Below are 26,364 nucleotides of genomic sequence, written 5' to 3'. Positions count from 1 at the left end.
GTTGACGTTGGTGGAGCACACTGTGGGCTGACAGGTGACCAGGATGGTGGGATTAAAAGCCGACCCCGACGGGACTCGAACCCGCAATCTTCTGATCCGAAGTCAGATGCCTTATCCATTAGGCCACGGAGCCCACGACTTGCCACCCATCGTCTCATCTCACACCAACCGTCCACATCAATTCACCTCACACACACACAAACGTACAAACACACACACACACATTCATGCACAATCGCTCATCAGTCACCACTCACTGTCTCAACCAAACACTCAATACTGCTCAACAACACCCTAACAAACTTACTTTCGTCACATCCAACTACACGCATATGCAAACATCCATGCATATTCACCTCCGAATATATGTATATATATATATATATATTTATATAGGGATATATATATATATATATATATATATATTTTACATAATTATATTCATATTAATATAATTGTTCGTGGAAACTTCATCGTTCAGCTTCGGTCACTCGTGTCTTGTGTGCGGTGAGCCAAACACCACTGAGATCGGTCGAATGCATAGCTCGTGACTCATACTGACACGGACTATCCACTGGAGATGAAGTCGATGCGGCGAGACTATAATTGGTGGACGAACCAATCCGATTTAAGACTTCAGGTCTTGGATTTCAGCACGAAATTCATTCATCCACATGTCTAAACTGCATTATACCACACGAACTGATGTCAGTTCGTGATGAAAAGCCTGACTCTAATTCCCAACCCTACTGCCCAAATGTAAATCCTAATCCTAATTCTTCACACTAATCTACAAACCCCATTCAACCCTAGTAAGTAGGTGGACATTCTCAAGTTCACTTGAGCATCGTTTAAGGGTCGTCCATGCATCACAGTGCTACTGTCGATCGGAGTAGTGTCAGCGTCGACACACCAACTCGACCAGTGGTGACGTGTTTTCTGACAAGTATCATGTTAAAGAAAGACTGACTGGTGGAGAGGTGTCAGATGCATCGTGTGTGTGTATGTGTGTGAGATTGTGTGCATGAAATTATGCATGAGTGAGTGATGTCTTCGGCAGGTGGTGCTGGACTGAGACGACGATTGCTCGGGTGTGGTCGGACGACACCAGCGACATCTGCGATGTGTTGGTCGTGGAGTGTTGAGTGTGTGTGAGGAGAATGTTGTGGTTGTGGAGTGGAGGGAGAGAGGTAATTTGCAGTGGTTGACGTTGGTGGAGCACACTGTGGGCTGACAGGTGACCAGGATGGTGGGATTAAAAGCCGACCCCGACGGGACTCGAACCCGCAATCTTCTGATCCGAAGTCAGATGCCTTATCCATTAGGCCACGGAGCCCACGACTTGCCACCCATCGTCTCATCTCACACCAACCGTCCACATCAATTCACCTCACACACACACAAACGTACAAACACACACACACACATTCATGCACAATCGCTCATCAGTCACCACTCACTGTCTCAACCAAACACTCAATACTGCTCAACAACACCCTAACAAACTTACTTTCGTCACATCCAACTACACGCATATGCAACCATCCATGCATATTCACCTCCGAATATATGTATATATATATATATATTTATATAGGGATATATATATATATATATATTTTTAACATAATTATATTCATATTAATATAATTGTTCGTGGAAACTTCATCGTTCAGCTTCGGTCACTCGTGTCTTGTGTGCGGTGAGCCAAACACCACTGAGATCGGTCGAATGCATAGCTCGTGACTCATACTGACACGGACTATCCACTGGAGATGAAGTCGATGCGGCGAGACTATAATTGGTGGACGAACCAATCCGATTTAAGACTTCAGGTCTTGGATTTCAGCACGAAATTCATTCATCCACATGTCTAAACTGCATTATACCACACGAACTGATGTCAGTTCGTGATGAAAAGCCTGACTCTAATTCCCAACCCTACTGCCCAAATGTAAATCCTAATCCTAATTCTTCACACTAATCTACAAACCCCATTCAACCCTAGTAAGTAGGTGGACATTCTCAAGTTCACTTGAGCATCGTTTAAGGGTCGTCCATGCATCACAGTGCTACTGTCGATCGGAGTAGTGTCAGCGTCGACACACCAACTCGACCAGTGGTGACGTGTTTTCTGACAAGTATCATGTTAAAGAAAGACTGACTGGTGGAGAGGTGTCAGATGCATCGTGTGTGTGCGTGTGTGTGTATGTGTGTGAGATTGTGTGCATGAAATTATGCATGAGTGAGTGATGTCTTCGGCAGGTGGTGCTGGACTGAGACGACGATTGCTCGGGTGTGGTCGGACGACACCAGCGACATCTGCGATGTGTTGGTCGTGGAGTGTTGAGTGTGTGTGAGGAGAATGTTGTGGTTGTGGAGTGGAGGGAGAGAGGTAATTTGCAGTGGTTGACGTTGGTGGAGCACACTGTGGGCTGACAGGTGACCAGGATGGTGGGATTAAAAGCCGACCCCGACGGGACTCGAACCCGCAATCTTCTGATCCGAAGTCAGATGCCTTATCCATTAGGCCACGGAGCCCACGACTTGCCACCCATCGTCTCATCTCACACCAACCGTCCACATCAATTCACCTCACACACACACAAACGTACAAACACACACACACATTCATGCACAATCGCTCATCAGTCACCACTCACTGTCTCAACCAAACACTCAATACTGCTCAACAACACCCTAACAAACTTACTTTCGTCACATCCAACTACACGCATATGCAAACATCCATGCATATTCACCTCCGAATATATGTATATATATATATATATATATATTTATATAGGGATATATATATATATATATATATATATATTTTACATCATTATATTCATATTAATATAATTGTTCGTGGAAACTTCATCGTTCAGCTTCGGTCACTCGTGTCTTGTGTGCGGTGAGCCAAACACCACTGAGATCGGTCGAATGCATAGCTCGTGACTCATACTGACACGGACTATCCACTGGAGATGAAGTCGATGCGGCGAGACTATAATTGGTGGACGAACCAATCCGATTTAAGACTTCAGGTCTTGGATTTCAGCACGAAATTCATTCATCCACATGTCTAAACTGCATTATACCACACGAACTGATGTCAGTTCGTGATGAAAAGCCTGACTCTAATTCCCAACCCTACTGCCCAAATGTAAATCCTAATCCTAATTCTTCACACTAATCTACAAACCCCATTCAACCCTAGTAAGTAGGTGGACATTCTCAAGTTCACTTGAGCATCGTTTAAGGGTCGTCCATGCATCACAGTGCTACTGTCGATCGGAGTAGTGTCAGCGTCGACACACCAACTCGACCAGTGGTGACGTGTTTTCTGACAAGTATCATGTTAAAGAAAGACTGACTGGTGGAGAGGTGTCAGATGCATCGTGTGTGTGCGTGTGTGTGTATGTGTGTGAGATTGTGTGCATGAAATTATGCATGAGTGAGTGATGTCTTCGGCAGGTGGTGCTGGACTGAGACGACGATTGCTCGGGTGTGGTCGGACGACACCAGCGACATCTGCGATGTGTTGGTCGTGGAGTGTTGAGTGTGTGTGAGGAGAATGTTGTGGTTGTGGAGTGGAGGGAGAGAGGTAATTTGCAGTGGTTGACGTTGGTGGAGCACACTGTGGGCTGACAGGTGACCAGGATGGTGGGATTAAAAGCCGACCCCGACGGGACTCGAACCCGCAATCTTCTGATCCGAAGTCAGATGCCTTATCCATTAGGCCACGGAGCCCACGACTTGCCACCCATCGTCTCATCTCACACCAACCGTCCACATCAATTCACCTCACACACACACAAACGTACAAACACACACACACACACATTCATGCACAATCGCTCATCAGTCACCACTCACTGTCTCAACCAAACACTCAATACTGCTCAACAACACCCTAACAAACTTACTTTCGTCACATCCAACTACACGCATATGCAAACATCCATGCATATTCACCTCCGAATATATATATATATATATATATATATATATATATATATATATATGGATATATATATATATATTTTTTTTACATAATTATATTCATATTAATATAATTGTTCGTGGAAACTTCATCGTTCAGCTTCGGTCACTCGTGTCTTGTGTGCGGTGAGCCAAACACCACTGAGATCGGTCGAATGCATAGCTCGTGACTCATACTGACACGGACTATCCACTGGAGATGAAGTCGATGCGGCGAGACTATAATTGGTGGACGAACCAATCCGATTTAAGACTTCAGGTCTTGGATTTCAGCACGAAATTCATTCATCCACATGTCTAAACTGCATTATACCACACGAACTGATGTCAGTTCGTGATGAAAAGCCTGACTCTAATTCCCAACCCTACTGCCCAAATGTAAATCCTAATCCTAATTCTTCACACTAATCTACAAACCCCATTCAACCCTAGTAAGTAGGTGGACATTCTCAAGTTCACTTGAGCATCGTTTAAGGGTCGTCCATGCATCACAGTGCTACTGTCGATCGGAGTAGTGTCAGCGTCGACACACCAACTCGACCAGTGGTGACGTGTTTTCTGACAAGTATCATGTTAAAGAAAGACTGACTGGTGGAGAGGTGTCAGATGCATCGTGTGTGTGCGTGTGTGTGTATGTGTGTGAGATTGTGTGCATGAAATTATGCATGAGTGAGTGATGTCTTCGGCAGGTGGTGCTGGACTGAGACGACGATTGCTCGGGTGTGGTCGGACGACACCAGCGACATCTGCGATGTGTTGGTCGTGGAGTGTTGAGTGTGTGTGAGGAGAATGTTGTGGTTGTGGAGTGGAGGGAGAGAGGTAATTTGCAGTGGTTGACGTTGGTGGAGCACACTGTGGGCTGACAGGTGACCAGGATGGTGGGATTAAAAGCCGACCCCGACGGGACTCGAACCCGCAATCTTCTGATCCGAAGTCAGATGCCTTATCCATTAGGCCACGGAGCCCACGACTTGCCACCCATCGTCTCATCTCACACCAACCGTCCACATCAATTCACCTCACACACACACAAACGTACAAACACACACACACATTCATGCACAATCGCTCATCAGTCACCACTCACTGTCTCAACCAAACACTCAATACTGCTCAACAACACCCTAACAAACTTACTTTCGTCACATCCAACTACACGCATATGCAAACATCCATGCATATTCACCTCCGAATATATGTATATATATATATATATATTTATATAGGGATATATATATATATATATATATATATATATTTTACATCATTATATTCATATTAATATAATTGTTCGTGGAAACTTCATCGTTCAGCTTCGGTCACTCGTGTCTTGTGTGCGGTGAGCCAAACACCACTGAGATCGGTCGAATGCATAGCTCGTGACTCATACTGACACGGACTATCCACTGGAGATGAAATCGATGCGGCGAGACTATAATTGGTGGACGAACCAATCCGATTTAAGACTTCAGGTCTTGGATTTCAGCACGAAATTCATTCATCCACATGTCTAAACTGCATTATACCACACGAACTGATGTCAGTTCGTGATGAAAAGCCTGACTCTAATTCCCAACCCTACTGCCCAAATGTAAATCCTAATCCTAATTCTTCACACTAATCTACAAACCCCATTCAACCCTAGTAAGTAGGTGGACATTCTCAAGTTCACTTGAGCATCGTTTAAGGGTCGTCCATGCATCACAGTGCTACTGTCGATCGGAGTAGTGTCAGCGTCGACACACCAACTCGACCAGTGGTGACGTGTTTTCTGACAAGTATCATGTTAAAGAAAGACTGACTGGTGGAGAGGTGTCAGATGCATCGTGTGTGTGCGTGTGTGTGTATGTGTGTGAGATTGTGTGCATGAAATTATGCATGAGTGAGTGATGTCTTCGGCAGGTGGTGCTGAACTGAGACGACGATTGCTCGGGTGTGGTCGGACGACACCGGCGGCATCTTCGTTACTAATCTAATATTTCATGATGGTCGTACTAAATTGTAGGTTTTAATGTTTGGGTAACTGACGGAATTAACCAATACAGACTTTAAGTCCGGTTTATTGTCATGTAATTTATTCGTCAATCGAAATACAACGTGCTCTTGTACTGTACTAAACCAATGACATTCGACCGGTCTGATCAGCCTAGCGTGCTTGTTGGTCCTGCTTCCTGTCTAGCCCAGCCAGTTGAGTTCAGAACATCAATAACAGCTTCCACAATGCGAATCATTTATTTCAGACATACTTCGTTTATATACCAGCCAAACAGACTGCATCACACCATAAAATAAGAAATAACATTTATACAAAATAAAGTCAAAAGTAGCTATGAACGTGAGAGACTATAATCAATAAACTGAACAGTAAATCGTATAATAATAATCTATAAGTCAAAATGAAGCTTATAGTAAGATGAATATAGATATACATAAACTAATTATTGAATAGTTATACCATAAGAATATATAGAAAATATTAGTCCATTCATAGTTCTCAGAAGTTACTCGTAATTTAATCTTCGCTAGGATATATCAATAAGATTTATAATGAACCATTCTTAACATAATATATATTACTTAACCTTGATAATATCATTGTTAATATGGTTACTTGTAAAAGTCCGCTTTTAGTCATTATCTTTTACCACTAAATAATCCTTCCTTCCTCTCCCTCTCTCTCTCTCTCTCTCTCTCTCTATATATATATATATATATATATAGAGAGAGAGAGAGAGAGAGGGATGGAGGGAGAGTTAGTTAGATAGATATGATCAAATTATGTTACACAGAAATGTTTACTTTCATTAAATCATGTAAACTAATTACATAATAGTTAACTCCTAAAATCTAACCTACTTCTATTTGATTATGTCTAATCTTTATTATCTATTATTAAAATTATGTTTTTCTTTGTTATTTAATATTTAAATTAACAAACTGTTGTTTTGGCCCTTTTTTCCTTCTGTATGAAAATGAAACTGATTTATTTATTTTGCCATTAATATAAAATAGGAATTTACCTTGATCCTATGGATAACTTAATAATGTTTTTTTCACTTCTCTCTCTTTCTCTCTACATATACCTTAACCTGAAATAGAAAATGAGGCGACTAGTATTATTCTCTGTGTTGTGTATATTTTATTATGGGTTATTAAGATTGAATATTATTGCTTCTCTGTATCTTAATATATTCTTTTTTACCTTTTTCTTTAAACTCTTTCTTGCATTTATTACATCATTGAGTTTTATTTCAACTATCCTTCCAAATTAATAATCTTGTTTTATCAACTGAACTCTACTCATTTTATTCCGATCAGCGTTTGCTCATTATGTAATCACTTGTTTCTAGTTGTTTGAACTGTTGTCACAATCAATGTTGTAGAGTGTTCTTTTACATAAGGTATATATTTACGATATTCAGTTTATTAAATTTATTTACACCCTTGCTATACTATACGAATATGTTTTCAATATAACTTCCAACTAAACCCTCTCATGTAAGTAATTTAAACCCATTATGTAATTATGATTTCAAATATCACAGGTTGTAAGCAACTGACGAGAACCAACGAAATAAAAATGAATTCATGCTATTCTACTAGAATGTTTGTTCTTGCTCTTTTCAAAATGATAAAGGGAACTATGTGTATGAATATGTTCCGTTGAAAATAAGGAATAAAACTTGACAAAGTTATACTAATTTTGAATCATCTAAGTAATGTATCTACAGATCAATAAGTTTGAACTGAAATATGTCAATGATTTTTTGGTTGATATTAATTGATGATGAAAATCATCTTGAACAGTAATTGTATGCTTAATGGAAACTGATATTAAGATGAATTGCTGAAGTTCTTAGTAAGAAGTCATGATTAGTGTTATTTAAACATGTTGAAAGTGAAATAAATATCTACCGATAAGATTGAGTAATGTTTCGCTCTATGAAATCATTTATGTAATACATTGGAGTAAAACTCATATATCTGAATACTATTGATTAAATGCCAGCAATGGTCATGGATGTACTCCACTGAGATGTCCCATACTAAGGTGAACTAGCTGTTCAGTGATTCCTGATTTTCACTGGTCCCTCACTTTGATGATAATTATTAACGAAAAGCAAATTAAGCTTAAATTTGTACAATCTTCTCAAATAAAGATTTGAATATTATCTAGGAGGATCTAATCAGATAGATTTCTACGTCTTTTACTAGAGTTTATGTTTCTACAGAGACTTAAATCAAGTAATTGTAGATGTGTTAAGTCCGAAGACAGGTTTCCTTACAAAGCGACACTAACTGGAGAAATAATATAAATCAGGAAGTGCTATATGATAGTATGTTATATTTCTGCTGAAGTCTAAATTAAGGGAAGACATTGTACTTAGTATTATGCAACAATAAAATGAGTTATGAAAGCTAAGTGGGTATCAGTTGTTAGTGTTGAAACATTTATGTCATTGTGTCAATAGATCAGAAGGATTATATAATTCTGTTCGGAGTTGAAATGTAAACTCTCAAACTCTGAATACAAGAGAGCTTTCTTATTATGAACGCTATTACTGAATCAATTCATTAGGAAGAAAAGCTGTTTGGGAATTAATTAATGATGTAATCAAGAAACTATTGACATTAACGACAAAAATATCATATTAATAAACGGGATATCATAACTTGATGAATGCTTTTTCAATTAGTTATTTTGTTTTCTTTCCTAGCTCAACCTAGTGTCTGCCATTCAAGAAACATGCGATTGGGAATCGTGAATGGAGATTTCACTGGATTGCTATGTAAGTTTTTCATCTGATTTTTTCTGAGAATTCAGATTAAGTGTATGGCTTCATCACAAGTATTTAGAAAACGTAGCATGTTTAATACTTTTTCGTTTAGTTTGTTTTTCTCTCAGCTACTATAACTAAAATAATTCTCTGCTTTTTTGAGACTTTGTGTTAATGACAATCGAAAATAAGCCATGGGTCTGAATCTTGTGCTACTTAGCACTTGTCAGTAAGATGTATCTGCAACTTTGAGGGAACTGATTTATTCAACGTTGCAGTTCGAACCGCAACCACTGAGCTATTTGAACTATAACCGACTGCATGTAGGTGCGAAACATGAACACTGACTGATCACTGAGAATCTGTAGCTGAAGAAGCTCAAACACATCTATAGTTCCTCATTAATAAATTTTGTGCTGTGTAGTGAATTTGAACCACTGGTCTGAAAGTTACGCTCATGTTGTTGAACTTGAAAGTTCCTGATTAGATATCAGATCTCTGTTCTGTCTATGAAAAATTAGCTATTTAGTGCTCTCCTCTTCTTACCAGTTCACTAACTAACATTAGTTTGTAAAGGGAGTCATCTGTAAACTAAACTAACTTCCACAAACCTCTTGATCTGGAAAAAATTGTTTAAGTAGATAACAATGAATTCATTTCAGAAATTATCTAACAATTAAAGAAAACACGAATGATTACTTTGAATATATACGTGGGGATATTTCTAAACTGAATGAAACATGCATTTTATCATATAGTATTAACGATTATTTATTGACTGAAGATGACAAACTGGAGAAAATGTTTCCCCATCGTACTCATAATCCAAACAAATAATAATATTCTTTTAACTGTTACTTTTTTAATAGTAGGTGTTATCTTGACTATTTTCTTTCTTTCTTTAAAAAAATACAGCTGATCCATATGTTAATCGATTTCAAACATTTTGGTTCACAAATAATTCTGGTCTTATCCCATCACTAAAACAAAATTCATCATTTTTATCAAAATCAGATCCAAATAATTATGATCCAAGTATACAAAAGAATATTTTATCGAATGACAAACAAGGTTTATGCTCAGCTGCTTCAACCTCATCATCATCTTTGTCTATTGTAAATGGTTACTTTAAAGACTTATTAAAGATTCTACTTGTTATGAATTTTATTATTCCAATCATAATATTTTACATTTGTTTAAATTAAATGGAATTGTACATTTATTCCATTCTTTTAGTTTTTTTGATAACTGTAGAGAAGGTTTGTCTGTATAATATACATTTAAGTATTCTAACCTAAAAAATCGTATGATTCATAAAACTTTAGTGGGTCCCCTTATCTTGACGTCAATTAAATCGGACGATGTTATCGGTGGGCTCATCACTTTATTGGCCATATATCTGGCTCCAATTAGATGATATGAATGATTGTTGTCAAAATATACATTCCAGCTGTCCTCGTATATAATTGTCAACTTAACACGCGTTAGTGAATAACGGAATTAAAATAAGTCAAATACGAGAACGTATTTCGAATACGTATATTTTGTACAATTAGATGGTGGTTGGAGGTAGTCGACAGGAAACCCTGGACCCGGGTTTTGTGCTACTTGGCTCTCGTCAGCAAGGTGTACCTGTAATCTTGAGGGAACTGGTGCTCCCTGGTGGCTCCCTGTCGAGTCACCTAGACTGGTGGAAACATTGCAACATGGTCGATAGCATTCGATCTGCACTAAATAAGTGCTTGACACACATGACATTGATCACCACCCAGTGATCAATCAATTGTGATCTTATACAATCATTGATCGGAACAGGCAACCAGAGAGTCGTAGCAAAAGAAGTAAAGAAGAGAGAACGAAGCGAAATGACGCACATTCGAGAAGGCATGTGAGTCAACTCGACTTAACCAAGCGTGAATCGATATTTATTGTCGAACAAAAATAAGCTACAGACATGCGATGAATAGGATAAGAAATGTACACACATATGCTCATATAAAAAGTCAATTTTGATAAGGGAATAATTAACAAGGTCAAAATGTGATTTGAGAAGAATGAACAAATTGGATTGTCCAGAAGCTAGAATAAGCTGTATGGGCTTAATATAGCAACCAACAATACAAAACTTTAAATTCACAAGACGAGTAGTGTCTGAAACTGAAAATAATCTGAATAACAAAGACTGAAGAAACCGTCTATGATTCAATTGAACAGTTTAATAAAAAGTAAAAAGAAGAAAGTATAAACTTGGATGCGAACAACATTATAACATTTACTATCAATAGAGAATATTAAACTGTAGCGTCAAACAAGTAATAGCAATTAACGAAAGTGAATGAACCTTTGGTTAGGCAAGCTGTTCAATACAAATAGTCTCACGAATTGATACTAAACAGCATAAAAAGATTTTGAAAATGTCATCACAATTAAGAAAACGACCTAAAATAAATAAATGACACAACAAGCTCACTGTAACCAGGAAATATGTCCGATAAATGTTTGCACATAACATACACTACTGAATACTAATAAGTAAGATAATGTATCACACAAAACATAAGACATGGTCCAATATTTAAACAGCTTGGAGAATCTTTTTTCAATCCACTCTCAGCTATGTCTCACTGATCATTGGATCAGTATGATTTGATACATCTACAGAAGAATGATCAAAAGTTAAGGATACTCTCAAATCACTTAACCAACATAATCAAACTTAATAATAAACATATTTTTTGTAATATCCCACTGAGTAGAAAAATTGTATTCATGACGTTTCGTAACTTTGATGCAAGCCACTTCTTAAGAGTAAATATATTTGTTTGAACTAATCAAACTTCATTTATAAGTATGCTGTTTTATCCGTATTAATAAATTCATACATAATGTATAAAAACCAAAATTCTTTGAAGGCTTAACATCTACACATTCATGAGTTTTACGTAATACCATCTAATGTAAGACATAAACAATGAAAATAACTTTGTTCTTCAGTGCTATACATAGATATAATTAAACATATCCGAGTTTAAGAATCGAAAATTAAGAAATCTGAAAATGATTTTAATTATTCTATCCTGTAAAGCAATGAATAAAGGATAATAGTCTGTATTTTGTTTGAAAAACTCCAGAGATTCTCTCTAACATACACTTATGACCTCTTGCTCTATTATTTCCAAGAATTCCCGTTCACTAAACGAACACAAAATCATTTATCTTCTGTTCCTGTTTCTCAGTAAGTTTGATCAATAAATGGTTAACAAATCCGAAAATTCACTATTGTTGTTACTTTGTGCACTGTGCAGTCGATTAGACTACATGATCTTTGGAATAAAAAAAAAGAAAATTGCTTAAGTTACATAAAAAATGGAAAGATTATTAGTTAGTAAACACCTTTGTGTAAACAGAATCTATTAGGAAATAGCCTCAAATTAATTCAAAATTGTGATAAGAAGAAAATCCTTACCCCATCAAATAAATATCTAGAAGACTTCACTCGCAGGCCCTAAGTTACCGTTTTTAGTATTATCATCGACTGAGTTATCGTAGTAGACAAGTCCGATCACCATCTCAAAATAGCAGCCACAATAATAATTCCTTGGTCACCAATAAAATCATTCGTTATCAATCAGTGAATTAATTCATTAGCATTTTTAATTATTAACTTCCTCTTATTTGCTAATTAACAATTAAATTTTTCTTTATGTTCATTAATCTGATGAACAGATTGAAACAATTTCTCCCCAATTATTGTCTCTTTATATTTTTCGCATTCATTTATAAAAAGTATTTCTCTAGTGGAAGACCAAAAATAATCCCTGTTCTCTCTAATATTACCTCTGACTTTATTATCAATATCTTCTTCTTTAGTAATTTTATTTTAAGAATTACTAGTACTATATGTTAGACCAGCATTGGAAACCTGGAAGCATTCGACGGTCGTTTCTGTTATATCTGGTCGTCGCTGATTGCTGTGCCGGAACAACGGTGATCACTTATACTCGGAACGAGGGACCTCGACAATTCCCACGATGCGAAAGTAAGAACACAAGACTGGTATAAGTGAAGATAAATTAGCCCAAACACTATGATAACGACGAAACATAATAGTCTAAAATACACCGGTTTATATATTGATTGTACACCCATTTTGATTAATAATTAGGATTAAATCACATACTCAGTTATAACAAATCACTTACTGAGCATAGTTCATGTCAAGTGAATACAAGAATATCGTATATTATACAGAAGAAAAGTATCATACCGGAAAAACAATCAAATACTTCACTGAATGATCGTCACATTGAATCAAAACGGATGTATTATTGAATAAAACTCATAGTGAGTAATTCAATCGAAAATTGAATTTTCTTTCCATCATATCAAGCAATAATTAATCTACTGGGTATAACTCGGGTCCTAACACTTTCATCCTATCGCGAAACTCCTCAGCAGTGCATCTAAGGTCCCGCTCGCAGGATTCGAAACCAGGGCCTTCACTCACGCGCGTGAACACTTGACCTCCAGACCACTGAGCCGGCATCCAGCGGTGGTAATTGTTATGATTTTATGTCCATCTTCTTATCACGTGATTTATCCACCAATCAAAATACGACTTATACAATCTTAGCACTGTGCCAAACTAATGACGTTCGACCGGTATGAGCAGCCTAGCGTCCTTATTGGTCCTATATCCGCATAGCCTGTCCACTTGAGTCCAGAACACCAATACCAGCTCCCACTATGCGAATCGAATCATTTATTTCAGACATACTGGGTTTATATATCAATCAAACAGACCGAAACGCACCATAAAGTAGAAAATAACATTTGTACACAATAAAGCCAAAAGGTAGCTGTGAATGTGGGAGGCAGTAGTCAATAAACTGAACATAGCTTAAGAACAGTAAATCGTACAATAATAAATTATAGGTCAAAATGAAGATTATAATAAGAGGACTATAAATATACACAATCTAATTATTGAATAGTTACACCATAAGAATGTATAGATACTATTAGTCAATTAATATGTCTCAGAAGTTACTCATGATTTAATCTTCGCTCGGATATAACAGGTTTTCTTGTGGAATAAACCGGTCAAGTTAGTAAATTAACGTTAGGCAGTTTTAGGGTTGGGAGCTATGTTCGAGGGGTTTTAGAGTTAAGAGTTGGGCTTCAAATGATGTAGAGCTAGCAATTAGAGTCTAGCTTGATTACAGAACTATGATCAACAGCTCTAACTGTTGGTATTTAACACCAAACTGTTCATAGATGTTATCTCAGAAGTTACTCGTGATTTAATCTTCGCTCGGATATAACAGTAATGTCTAACCTTAACCAATCCACGAAATTGCCCAAACATTTTCCATTGTACTGCGGTAGATACTTGTCTCTACTCGACACGGATTAGCTCCACTGGTCACGGCTTCTCACTAGAACTCCGAGAATTCCCTCACGAAGCTAAAATCAATCCATTCATGATATTAATAATCTCCACAACCCTATACTGATAATACTATATGTTCAATATCTTCACGTCTTTATTATTTCCGTCACGGCCCTTTTATGTGCTACTCCATACTGTTTAATACTATTCAGTAGTTTATATTATACCTAATCATTTTCCAACCATAAACACTTGCATAGTCAATTATTAATATTCAAAATACTTAGTTCATTATCATTCGATATTTTCCTTTATCAAATCTTATTCATTTCTTTTAAATCATATTCCTAACAGCTGATTAAATGTATAAAATTGTATTCAATGATCGCCTGAATCATTCTAAATAGACTAGTCTTATGATGACTATTAACGAATCAAGACTTTTAACTCAAAAATTCTGGTGAATGAACAACACCGATGTTATAATTCTCTCTTATTACAACCGAGTTATTCCTATTGTTTGATATTCTTGAACACCAATTCACTCAAAAAATCCCCAAATCATAACATAGTTGAACAGGAAAGAAATTATATTCCGAATAACAAGGGTAGTTGGAAGTAAGAAGCACAATAAGAAAAACGTTAGTATATTTATAGTTTTTACATGAAAAGATTCTAGAGTGTTCACCAAGTATCGGCTCGCGCTGATTGGTTAAAAAATAGCCAATCAGAGTGCGTCAACGCAACCGTGCATGGAGCATGCTTTAACCCAAGCTATGTCTCGCTAACAACGGAACATAATGACTGGTCATAAAAATATGATATGATATCCAGGAGAACTATGCACTCAAGTGTAAAATATTTTACATGAATGAAATTCCTTTGGAAATTTAACCAGTATTAGATATGAGTGTCGGTAGTCATTCGTGAATCATTAAGATTAAAATCTATTTACCATTCTAAACTTTTGCCCCATTATATCACATTGCCTAAAAAATTCTGTGGAGTTAATATAGAAAAAATTCAATAACTTTCCATCGCTTTTGAATATTTTTTTTTCAGTTAAATCCATATTTCTGAAACTAAGTTGGTTTCTGTATGTGTCGATAACGGACACTATAATGTAAAATTTGAGGTTCTTTTCATTAATCACATACAGCCTATGTAGATTAATAGATTCCATTACGTTTCTATCCCTTATTCTTCATTCTGGATAAAATAAGCTCTTAAAACTACTGAAGTGTAGTTGATTATTACATTGGTATTGATTCTGACAGCTTTTGTTAATACAGCAAGCTATTATTTCTGTAGAGGATTGATGGACTTTTTAATAGGATATTCTGTATTGCATTACTCTGAGGTTATGAAACAATTTATAAAATTAGAACCAAATTTACTCATAAATATAGTCTGTTGAACGGGCTGAGAAATCCGATTTGCTCATTGAGTTTTTTACACCATGATTTGAAAAGCTTACTAAGAGATTTCTAGTACGTCTATTGAGTACATCCCTGAATATAACTTAAAACGTTCAACCCTTGTACACTTTCAATTTTTATATGTATGTTTCAGAATTGATTGAGAACATTCTGTTGTAGTAAGCTCATTCAACTAAATACTGTATTATTTGTATGCTCATTGTAATTTAGACACCTAATCCAATATGTACAATTGCGTGAGTTTGACCGAGCACGTGTCTGCACATTGATCTTTAATCTATTCTTCCATTGGTTGTAATACACACAATCAATAATTTATCCATAACCAATTAACACTCATAAATATATATGGACTTTTAACACACACACTGGTTTCCCTATGTGCTTACCTCCTGTACTATTTCTATAACTGGTATTCAGGTTTTTGAATAATCTCGAGTAAATCCATAATTCTACTAGGAGATTTAGCCTGGATACTATTTATTGGAATCGGATATAGAGGAAATTAACCTCTACACTGTGCATACCTTGTAATTGTTGTACTTTCTCACTCTGTTCAAGTTTGATCTGTTACTAACGTCTGCTAGAAATCAATCCACTCAATATCTCGTTTATTTAGTCTTTTTACAATGAGCCGTCTATTGCTATTGAACTAGCGACGATACCAACTTTATTTACAAGTTAGATCCACCACAGAAGCTCCCTAAAATATTGACTGATCTCTATTTGATCAGAGATCTGTTTTTTTTTATTCTGTTATAAGTTGCTATGGTTATATCACTACCACTGTCAATTATTTATGAGCGAACTTCAGAATTTTATCTCTTAAGCAAATTTTTGTAATACATCGATGGATTTTGATTTTCTGTGATTGAAAAATTGATTTCAACTTGTCAACCGAAATTAATATTATTCTATCATACTAATATCAACTACTGCTTATTATAATTGGCAAAATACTATGTGAATATATATTGATTACGATTATGTGGCCGACTGATGACTGCTCAGAATAGTTGGATCAACTGACAGAACTGGTAAATAAAGCACGATTCCTTTTATACGAGAAAGTCACATACTTTTTAATGGCCCGTGGATCTGACTCCAATTAGATCGTATGAATGTTTGTTATCGCCTATCCTCGTATATAATCATCGACTTAAATCGCGTTAGTCAATGACGGAATTAAATAAGTCCACTAACGAGAATGGGCTTGTGAATACATATATTTTGTATATAAAGTGAATAGGATAAAGAGAAGAGAAACGACGCAGAGTGGAGATGGCTGGTAAGCCAACACCCCTTTAACCAAGCATTAATTAATATTTATAGTTAAACAAAAATAAGTTACAGACATGTGATGAGTAATGGGATAAGAAATTTACACACACATACGCGCTCATATAAAAACAGTCAAGATTGATAAGCGAATAATTAACAAGGTCAGAATGTGACTCAAGTAGAATGAATAGAATGGGCTGTCCGAAAGCTAGAATAAGATATATGGGCTTAACATAATAACCGACACTACAACTTGTGTAAAAAGCATTCAACGCAATAGAAACATTCACAAGTAGTTGGAAAGTTATTGTGGAAATAAGTTTAATGTGTAGGTAATATTCGTTATGGAAGGGTTTCATTTATGGTACTGTAGTGAACGAGATCTCATACGGAGAAAACCAAGTTATTGTTTTTATGCGAAATTACAGTGCTTTGGTAAAAATATGAAAATATATTATTTGCACATCCTTCAATTGTCCACTACATACCTTATGATTTTTCTAATTCAGTCGTTATTCTAATTACTCTCTTTCTCCTTTCCTTTTCCCTTGAATCCGATCTTATTCTGGCAGGCCCTTCGTTTCCAATAGCATAAGTAGCATACACCACAGTACCACCAAGAACCAGGGGTCACTGAACAGGTACTTTATTCAAGTATGATAGATCTTAGTTATGCGTACTCACTCATCCCATCAGTAGTTAAACTCAGAACTCTTAATCGTTAAAACTGTTGGACAGGCTTCCAGTGGTACAGTTCCAACTTCAAACATTCTGGGAGTGAGATATTTACCCCAAATGTCATTGAATAACTGTTACACTACATTGCAAACCCACTCAAGTTTGAGATGTGTCACTGGACGCCAAACCCGTGACCCTAACGACTAAGCGTTCACCTACAGATCTTGAGGGTCCCGAGTTCGATCCTTTGTGGGGTTACCTAGTTTGCATTGTTGAGGAATTCAGTAATGGGATGAAACACCTGTCTAGTGATTCCTAGCTCTCAATGGTAGCACACATGAGATCACCAATTAGTAACGAATCATAGTCAGAAATTAATGAATATCACTTGAATAATAAATGATTATTCATTATTGAGACTACAAAAATTATAGTCCCAATGTCAAACTTACTTATTCACCACTATAGCAGAATTTGATAGTTCTGACTATTTACCATAACGAATGTTACTATTTCCTGACATTTACTCTTCATCTAATTAATTTTCTTTCTAGATATATTAATATGGTGTGTAGCAACTTGAAATGATACACACCAACACATGGTTTTACTTTGTCTATGAGTGACTCACATCATAGCTTATGCGACTGGACGAATATATATATATATATAAGCTAGTTTCATTAGAATAAGTTGTTCGTTCTTCTATGGTACAGTGTCAATAACAGACACAGTTTTCAACGTTTGTTATTGTTTTGTTGTTATTGTGTCTATCAATATTGAATAATACTTCATCAATAGTATTGGACCTATAGAAAATAACAAGTATATAATTGATTATCTATCGATCAATTTAATAAATCACTGATTTTAAACTGTTTATCAAATAAACATTTACAGGTATAACATTAACACATTGTTATTATACTGATTAGACTCAATTTGTGACATTAAGTGTTTTCAAAACAAGATGTTGTAGTAGCTTCTCTTTTATGCTGTTTATGTGATCTATTTTAACATTGGGATAGGAAAATTATTCTAATCTTTATAGTGCACTTATATTTGTTATTATCAAATATTCATACAGTGGTCTAGTGGTTAAGTGCTCGCGCGCGAAACCAGTAGGTCCTGAGTTCAAATCTCGCAGGGGGCGAAGTCGTGGACGCGCACTGCTGAGGAGTCCCATACTAGGACGAAGCGGCCGTCCAGTGCTCTTAGGTTTTCCATGGTGGTCTAGCTTCAATTGACTCATGATTTCAACCAGTGAAATTTCTAAAATCTCCACAAAACCACTTCTGAAAATATTCATACGTTAACATTGAACATTTTCTACACGTTTGTATATATATATATATATATATATATATATATATATATATATATATATAGTAATGAACCATTAGCACATGTTAATACAACGTTAAATCAAAATGTTGAAATAAGAAATGTAATAAAGATACGTTTATTTCATGTATTCAATTATAAGCAGATAATTATGTAAGCGAATGACAGGTAGATGTAGCACGAAGTTGGGATAGTAGCCTAGTCATTATTATTTAGGATACATTGTATACATAAAAAACTGTGTCAACCAAGCGGACTATAAATAAAGATAAGCATACGCACACACATAAGCATATGGAAAAAAAGATGTTCAAGTATAACGTGAAAATATTTGTCAAGGACAAATACGGGTGAACAGAATAACCGGAAAGATTAGATTATTTTTTCCATCCCAAAGTTAAGATAAATCACACGGACGCCATAATGCACGTGGTAAAAGTTACATAATGTCCGATTGAACAAGACAATGAGCAGAACGATAAATACATGTGAAGGAAGCAGAACCTGATATCAACCAGTCCTAACCCGGGTCATCATAAGGACTTGATTTACCATTAGTATGACAACTAAACCACTGTTTCTATTTGAGAGAGTAAAATCATACTATACCGACGACCTTAAGCAACTTTAGGGATGGCCCTGAGGTTAACCAATCAGGATGAACTATTTTTATAAGAGCTCTACATTATAGAAAAGTGATAAATTTACCGCGGGTTGGAAGCCTTAACAACATCTATGAACAGTTTGGTGTTAAATACCAACAGTTAGAGCTGTTGATCATAGTTCTGTAATCAAGCTAGACTCTAATTGCTAGCTCTACATCATTTGAAGCCCAACTCTTAACTCTAAAACCCCTCGAACATAGCTCCCAACCCTAAAACTGCCTAACGTTAATTTACTAACTTGACCGGTTTATTCCACAAGAAAACCTGTTATATCCGAGCGAAGATTAAATCATGAGTAACTTCTGAGACATATTAATTGACTAATAGTATCTATACATTCTTATGGTGTAACTATTCAATAATTAGATTGTGTATATTTATAGTCCTCTTATTATAATCTTCATTTTGACCTATAATTTATTATTGTACGATTTACTGTTCTTAAGCTATGTTCAGTTTATTGACTACTGCCTCCCACATTCACAGCTACCTTTTGGCTTTATTGTGTACAAATGTTATTTTCTACTTTATGGTGCGTTTCGGTCTGTTTGATTGATATATAAACCCAGTATGTCTGAAATAAATGATTCGATTCGCATAGTGGGAGCTGGTATTGGTGTTCTGGACTCAAGTGGACAGGCTATGCGGATATAGGACCAATAAGGACGCTAGGCTGCTCATACCGGTCGAACGTCATTAGTTTGGCACAGTGTTAAGATTGTATAAGTCGTATTTTGATTGGTGGATAAATCACGTGATAAGAAGATGGACATAAAATCATAACAAAACCACCATTTAGTCGCTGCGAATTACGAAATATAATGAAAATCATGAGTTTTAGTAACAAGCTATCCGCAACAGCGTTTTGTATTCCCATATCGGCTAGCTGAATTTTAATTGATCGCTCAATGGCGCGGTATATTCTTATTTTTGAAGTAGGCTCTGTCGAAGATTGAGACAGAAACGAAAGTTGCGCAGTCAAACCATCCAGTAGAGTAAACACAAAAACCCCAAAAGCATTTCAAAACAATTTCTGATAACATTTGCTTGCATCTCTTGCCTCTCTATCATCTAATAAACTTCATTGTTCGTCATTCAGAAAATTATATATATAATGCACTGAAAATCATTTAGATGAATTCAATTTCCTAGCTGTGCATTTGTAAACAAGTACGAGAATGGGAGAAATGTTCGAGAAATTTTCTGCCGAATGTCAAAGTTCATAATGTATTGGGAATAGGTTCGCTGTTTATGAAATAACTACTTAATACAAATAAGTGTATAGTTAGTAAACAAAAGAATCAAATTAAGATAAAATTATTCTGACATATACCGACAGTTATGCGACAATTAAGTAATGATAATAATATTAATATGATAAACATCTTGAAAATAATTACTGAATGCACATTAACTTACAGTCATGATCAGAATGTTAAAATAAGGGGTGAAGTAATTTAAAACAAAATAACGGCACATTATTTGAGATTTGATTCATCAAAAGCCTTAATTGAACATCTATCGCGAAGATTTTATTAATGTAAAGCAGGAGAAATAATTAATCACAGATGATAGAACCTTACAGTACAGCGCTGCTATCGGAGCATACAATACAATAATCATCAGAGTCGTCTTTATTAAGTAGCGCAAAAGTAACGTAAGTACGCTAAAGAAATGGTATAGCTACAACTCCATGAGCGTTCCGGAATCATAGGCATTGTATAGGACACAGCGGTCAGGAACCAATATTCTCTTGGTAGGAGGATCGGGGCATCATTTCCGTAAAAAAATAGTATAGCGCACGGTTAATAGTAGAGATAGAAAAAGTATCAGGAGGTGGAGAAAAGATATACTCGTGAACAAAGTGATCCCATCAAGTGTGCAAGTGATTGATACTTACTAGTTGCTCACATCGTATAACTATGCTCCTTTTCAAAAGACGTTAAAGAGGAACCAAGAGGCAACTGTCTGGAACAAGTCACATATGGTACTTTTGCGAGTAGTTCTTGATGTTATCTCCGTACTTCAAAGGCCTTACTAACGGTGACAGAAATCCATGACATAAGGCAAGGTTTAGTATTTTTAGAGTCAATATTTCCTAACTCTTTTTCCACATTTAACTGCATGTTATCAATACATGTGACTGGGGCTTTAATGGTATAAGTGACCAACGGTTTGTAAGCTGATACTTTTCTCACTTCAGAGGAAGCTCATTATTATCGTATAAGATTTGAAGCAACTTCAGTTTAAAAAATCTAGACTCTTAACATATGCAAATATCTTATCTACATTTGGCATGGATTTTCAAGTTAAAATTGGGCCTGTTATTTATTTAAATATATATTGGTACAGAAAAGCACCAAAACAGGTATGTGCCAAGCAAATTAGTTATCATTAAATTTGTGTAAGTCGGGATACTACAGGGTGCCCAAACCGAAGTAGGTGGTTTTCTTAAGGCAGACCCCACCCCACCCTTAGACATACCATTTGGAGGCAAAAATTAGGCCTACCCTATCCCTATCTAGAGTTCCCTAAAAAGGGTTAATTTGACTTTCTAGCCTACTTTGCCTTGTGATCCTTCGATAGGCATTAATGAAAAAAAATATCTAGGGGATGTTTTAATTAGATAAGTAATGAACACAATGAAAACTCATGGGTTTCCAATCGCTGCGAAATGCACATAGCTAGTTAATATTACCTAAATTATACACAATGAATAAGAGCTTTGGAAATGTGTCAATCTATAAGTTATCGCACGAAGTATTAATTATAACCAGTGCTTTGATTGTTAAACTAAGACCGTATGAAACAAAACACTGTGGGGAAATAACAATTATTCATGAGATTAGATTTACTTCTTTGATATATTTATTGTTAGTTACTTGAACAAACGACACTAAAAGAGCGTGAAACGATTTCGTGCTTAGATGTCTGATAGGATAAAGCACAAAACATAAGATAAAAATCATGCAAAATTAACAATTATCAAATACGTGTCCAGAAATAATTACAACCTAATACTCTGAAACCTAAAATATATAAACCCGAGTTTCTGAGTCCTGACCAACCTCCACTAATAAACATTACCCATGAACAACAAACATGAACTTAGCGACCCCATCCAGGTATTTGTAGTGCTAAAGTGTAGTATTCTTTACGCTTTGAGCAACAGACTGAGGATGATAGGGATCACTTTTCCTAAATACGAAATGCCACTTCGGAAATGGTCAGCATGTGCCTATTCTGGCCATAGTGAATGAAATCGGGCACGTTGACTGTTCCACCTGTCTTGAGGTTTCATTACACTTGGTGGTTTGCAGGTTATTATCAAAATCATCTCACCGGTTCCAACTATAAAGCGAGTATGCCGCTTACCTTACGAAATGGTGGTCGAAATGTTTTGGAGGAAGACAGGGACCATCCCTCCGCAACCAATACATCAAATAGACCCGCGAGTTAATCAACGGTTTATACGAGCCAAGCTGGTAGGTACTAAATACCTACTTGGATGGACGACACGGTAGTAGAGCGGCTGCTCACATGTCATTGTAGTGGCTGGTACTACGTCCAGCCCTCACGGGTTGCCCTACCTTCTGGACAGACCAACTTATCCACCCCTCTGAGAACAAAACTTCATCAAGATCACCCACCCAAGCTACAGATAACCATTTTTGAAGCTACACTTCGACCTTGTTGATTATCCGCTCGTTGACCCTGAATGTTTCCATATGACCTCTCAACATATTCATTACGCGTCTGTAACTTATTTGTCTGAGTACAAATATTGAGTCACACTCGGCCGAGACCAGTTGGCTCGCTCGCCTCTGTTGTGTACCCCTTCCATTCGCTCCCTTTCTTTCCGATGTCTGTTTGCATCAATGTGTACAAAGTATGCAAATCCAAAACACATCCTCAAACTTGGATTACTTCATTCCGTTGATCACCAACGCGAATTAAGTCAATAACAATACACGAAAGCTGGTAGCATACATGTTTTGACGGCAATCAGCGTACGACTTAACTGGGATCAGATAAAGACCCACTAAAACATAATAGGAAGCCTGTCTCAATGACCCAGATGAACGCACCAACTTCCTCCCCCGAAACCGGTCGAAGTTGTTCATACTTCAGACATCCACTCCCACTTTTCGATACGCAGTCTTGGTTGGATTCATTATGCTACCACGCAGCACCAAGTGATCCATGCAACAAATGTCATACGGATAAGCTTACGACGGCCCCAACAATCCCTCTCGCCTGTTGACCAGGGGATAACAGGGACGGCACTGGAGCATATCGATGACTCAGTCAGTACTGGAGCGAGGGTACTTTACGCCGCTAAAAAGTGATTTGCACTGCCATAGTTGCTACCTGGAGCTACGATAGTCTAGACCCCCCCCCCGACACAGTATGTTGTACTCCTAGCTGGAGTTGGGCGTTATTATTTGCGGTTACATCCGTTCATCGTACATTAAGATAGCTAGAAGCACGGTCAGAGGCATTCAAAACAAAAAGCGAGCCAATTCATAAACAACCGATTACTGGGTAATTATCTGACCATGAAGTCAACAATGCTAAGCAGACTAGCAACAATTTAGAATTTCTATAGGGTATGAACTCTAAGGTAACCATGTGCTGCTATTAATCATTAGAGAATACAAATCTAGGTTCAATGATTTATTCACAACTTTGAAACTGGTAACAATTATGGGGAACATTTACAAAATCACGGATCGCTCATTTAGATTACATTAAGGAGCAGACTTTTACAATGCAGACTTCTCGCCATTCAACGTGACTCCGTCTTTGTGTTCTTCAACACCATCCAATCCAGACTACAAGAGCAATTACAATCAATTCCGACTTACGTCTTTACAGCGCTCGAAAATGCTCCGGAACCTTTTCTTTGCCATATCTTGAGCCTTTCTAATCTCTTCCTCGCACATATGCAACTGCTTTACAGCAGACGCATTGTTGGGATTGCTTTCTACAATTTTCTTGAAGTAAACTGACGCCTCCTCGTGGTCTTTACGCAGCAGATGCGCCTGGAAATATAATTTTGTGTATTTAATTTACCTGACCTATCCTGAATAACGCTTTTTCGTTGTTACCAAAAACGTCCAATACTTTCTTGCAGAACTCAATACATTTATCTGGTTTACACTGCTTCAGGTAACTCAAAGCTAAATTAAGTCGGACGGCTACAATAACCGCGGATAATTCCTTCTGCTCTGTAGGGCCATTAGCCGCTATATACTGCAACTCGTCATCTAAACGTTTGTACAATTCAATAGCAGAATCAAATTTAGAGTCCTGACATAATGACTAAACGGCGACAAACCTTTAGAAAGTTGTTGGCTTTTTCTTTCAGTACATTTGCATACGCCATCTGCTCTGAGAATGATGAGATACCAGATAGATGTTTAGTCTAATAATAACGAGAAATAGGTCTTTGATTACCTTTTCAAAAGACTTCAGCGTTAATTCATAAACTACCCGATGTCCGTCTGCACCCTCAGTTGCTGAATTCTTATCTTTGTATACCACAACACGACTAAATTCATCTGTATTCATATGACGAACACACAGATCCAACTCTTCTGGCACAGTTAACGGGGGATCACCGACGCAATATGTCACCTCCACATTCTCTGCTGAATCCGTCAAATTACGGAAGACAATTGTGGCCTCAGCACCAGCAACAGGATTATAGATATCCTTCCCTTTCCTAATAGTTGATTTACGAATACTTCCATCCTTGTTTCTGCTGACATCAGCGCCTGATCTGTTTATTGTGATATATTAAACATTACCCAAGGTTTCGAAAAGCTCCACTTCGAACTTTAGAGTTTTACCATCTTTGTAGGCATAATCAGGAGACGCGATTAGTTCACAAATTTCTCCCAACTTCATTGTAGCGACACCGACATCCCAAGCCCTAATTACACTACCTGAAAGAGTAATCAGGATGGGTATACACTTACCATTTCCAATAGTAAATTCAAACTTCTCATCCCGTGCCCTACTTGAGTCAAAGACTTCACCGTGTTTTTCCCCACCATAGTTAGTCCCGACATAATGTACAACCACAGTGTCGCCATCACATGGCTTGACGTCAGAGTAGCCTTCTCGCAATACTTTTTTGAGGATACCACGATCACCACATGGGCTTAAATCCATAAAATCCTTTAGATATTCATCTTCGACCCGTTGCTGGGCATCAGAACCATGAGCATCATTATCGGACATTTCGCTGACGCTTCCAGAATTCTAGTAAATGTCACTGATGCAGCTAAACAAATAGAGCAGGCCATGATGTTCAATAGGACTACAGCAAGACAGCTTTTGTGTTTTACTTTAAATCATGAAATTGGAGTATAGCTGTAGCTTTGAGATATCAGGTCCATTCTGTATGACAGGGTCTATCTTACTTATATTAGGTGGTCTTTCAGATTTGTGTAGTAAGGACAGAAGGCCTACGGCCTATGTTATTCCTTTTCTAGTATGCTTCTGTGAGTGTCCAGTCTCCTCTTGAAAGATTTAATTGAAGGTGCGGACACCACTGTTTTGAGCAGCAGGTTCCAAGTATTGATGACTCGGTATGAAATCCTGTATGCCACGGATATTTTGTTCGTTCTTGGCTTTTCTACTCGCCTGCTATGTCCTCTGAGATGTCTCGATCTAGTGGAAAGAAAAAGAGAGAAAACGTTAGGTCCAGAATAATTTCTCAGTATTCTGTACATCGAAATCAGATCTCCCCTTAACCTGCGATAGGACAG

General features: G+C 36.9%; 2 protein-coding genes across 3 annotated transcripts in view; one reads left to right on the top strand and one right to left on the bottom strand.

Moving 5' to 3' along the window:
• Positions 1–9,991, top strand: part of MS3_00006167 (uncharacterized protein) — a gene marked incomplete at its 3' end in the record, with an annotated part of 80,587 nt that extends 70,596 nt beyond the window's left edge. Inside the window, exons 4-5 of the mRNA XM_051214282.1 lie at positions 8,727–8,798; positions 9,702–9,991. Coding sequence (XP_051067434.1) covers positions 8,727–8,798; positions 9,702–9,991 — 362 coding nt within the window. The remainder of the gene's footprint in view (positions 1–8,726; positions 8,799–9,701) is intronic.
• An 11,039-nt stretch (positions 9,992–21,030) lies between these two features.
• Positions 21,031–25,860, bottom strand: FKBP5_1 (FK506-binding protein 5; the record flags this gene model as incomplete). Of its 2 annotated transcripts, XM_035731303.2 has the most annotated exons (7): positions 21,031–24,420; positions 24,454–24,630; positions 24,662–24,898; positions 24,927–25,013; positions 25,046–25,365; positions 25,399–25,536; positions 25,570–25,834. In XM_035731303.2, 7 exons carry the CDS (start codon positions 25,832–25,834, stop codon positions 24,352–24,354), a joined length of 1,293 nt encoding a protein of 430 aa, XP_035587312.1. In that variant the 3' UTR covers positions 21,031–24,351. The 2 variants fall into 2 exon arrangements, with proteins under 2 accessions (XP_035587312.1, XP_051067433.1); XM_051214281.1 differs by having other exon boundaries at positions 24,662–25,013; positions 25,570–25,860.
• Between the last annotated feature and the right edge of the window lie 504 nt (positions 25,861–26,364).

Source organism: Schistosoma haematobium, chromosome 2 (genome assembly GCF_000699445.3).
Source record: "Schistosoma haematobium chromosome 2, whole genome shotgun sequence".
Classification (NCBI taxonomy): Eukaryota; Metazoa; Platyhelminthes; class Trematoda; order Strigeidida; family Schistosomatidae; genus Schistosoma; species Schistosoma haematobium.
The sequence above is the reverse complement of the archived record's forward strand: the minus strand, read 5'-3'. Positions and strand labels throughout refer to the sequence as shown.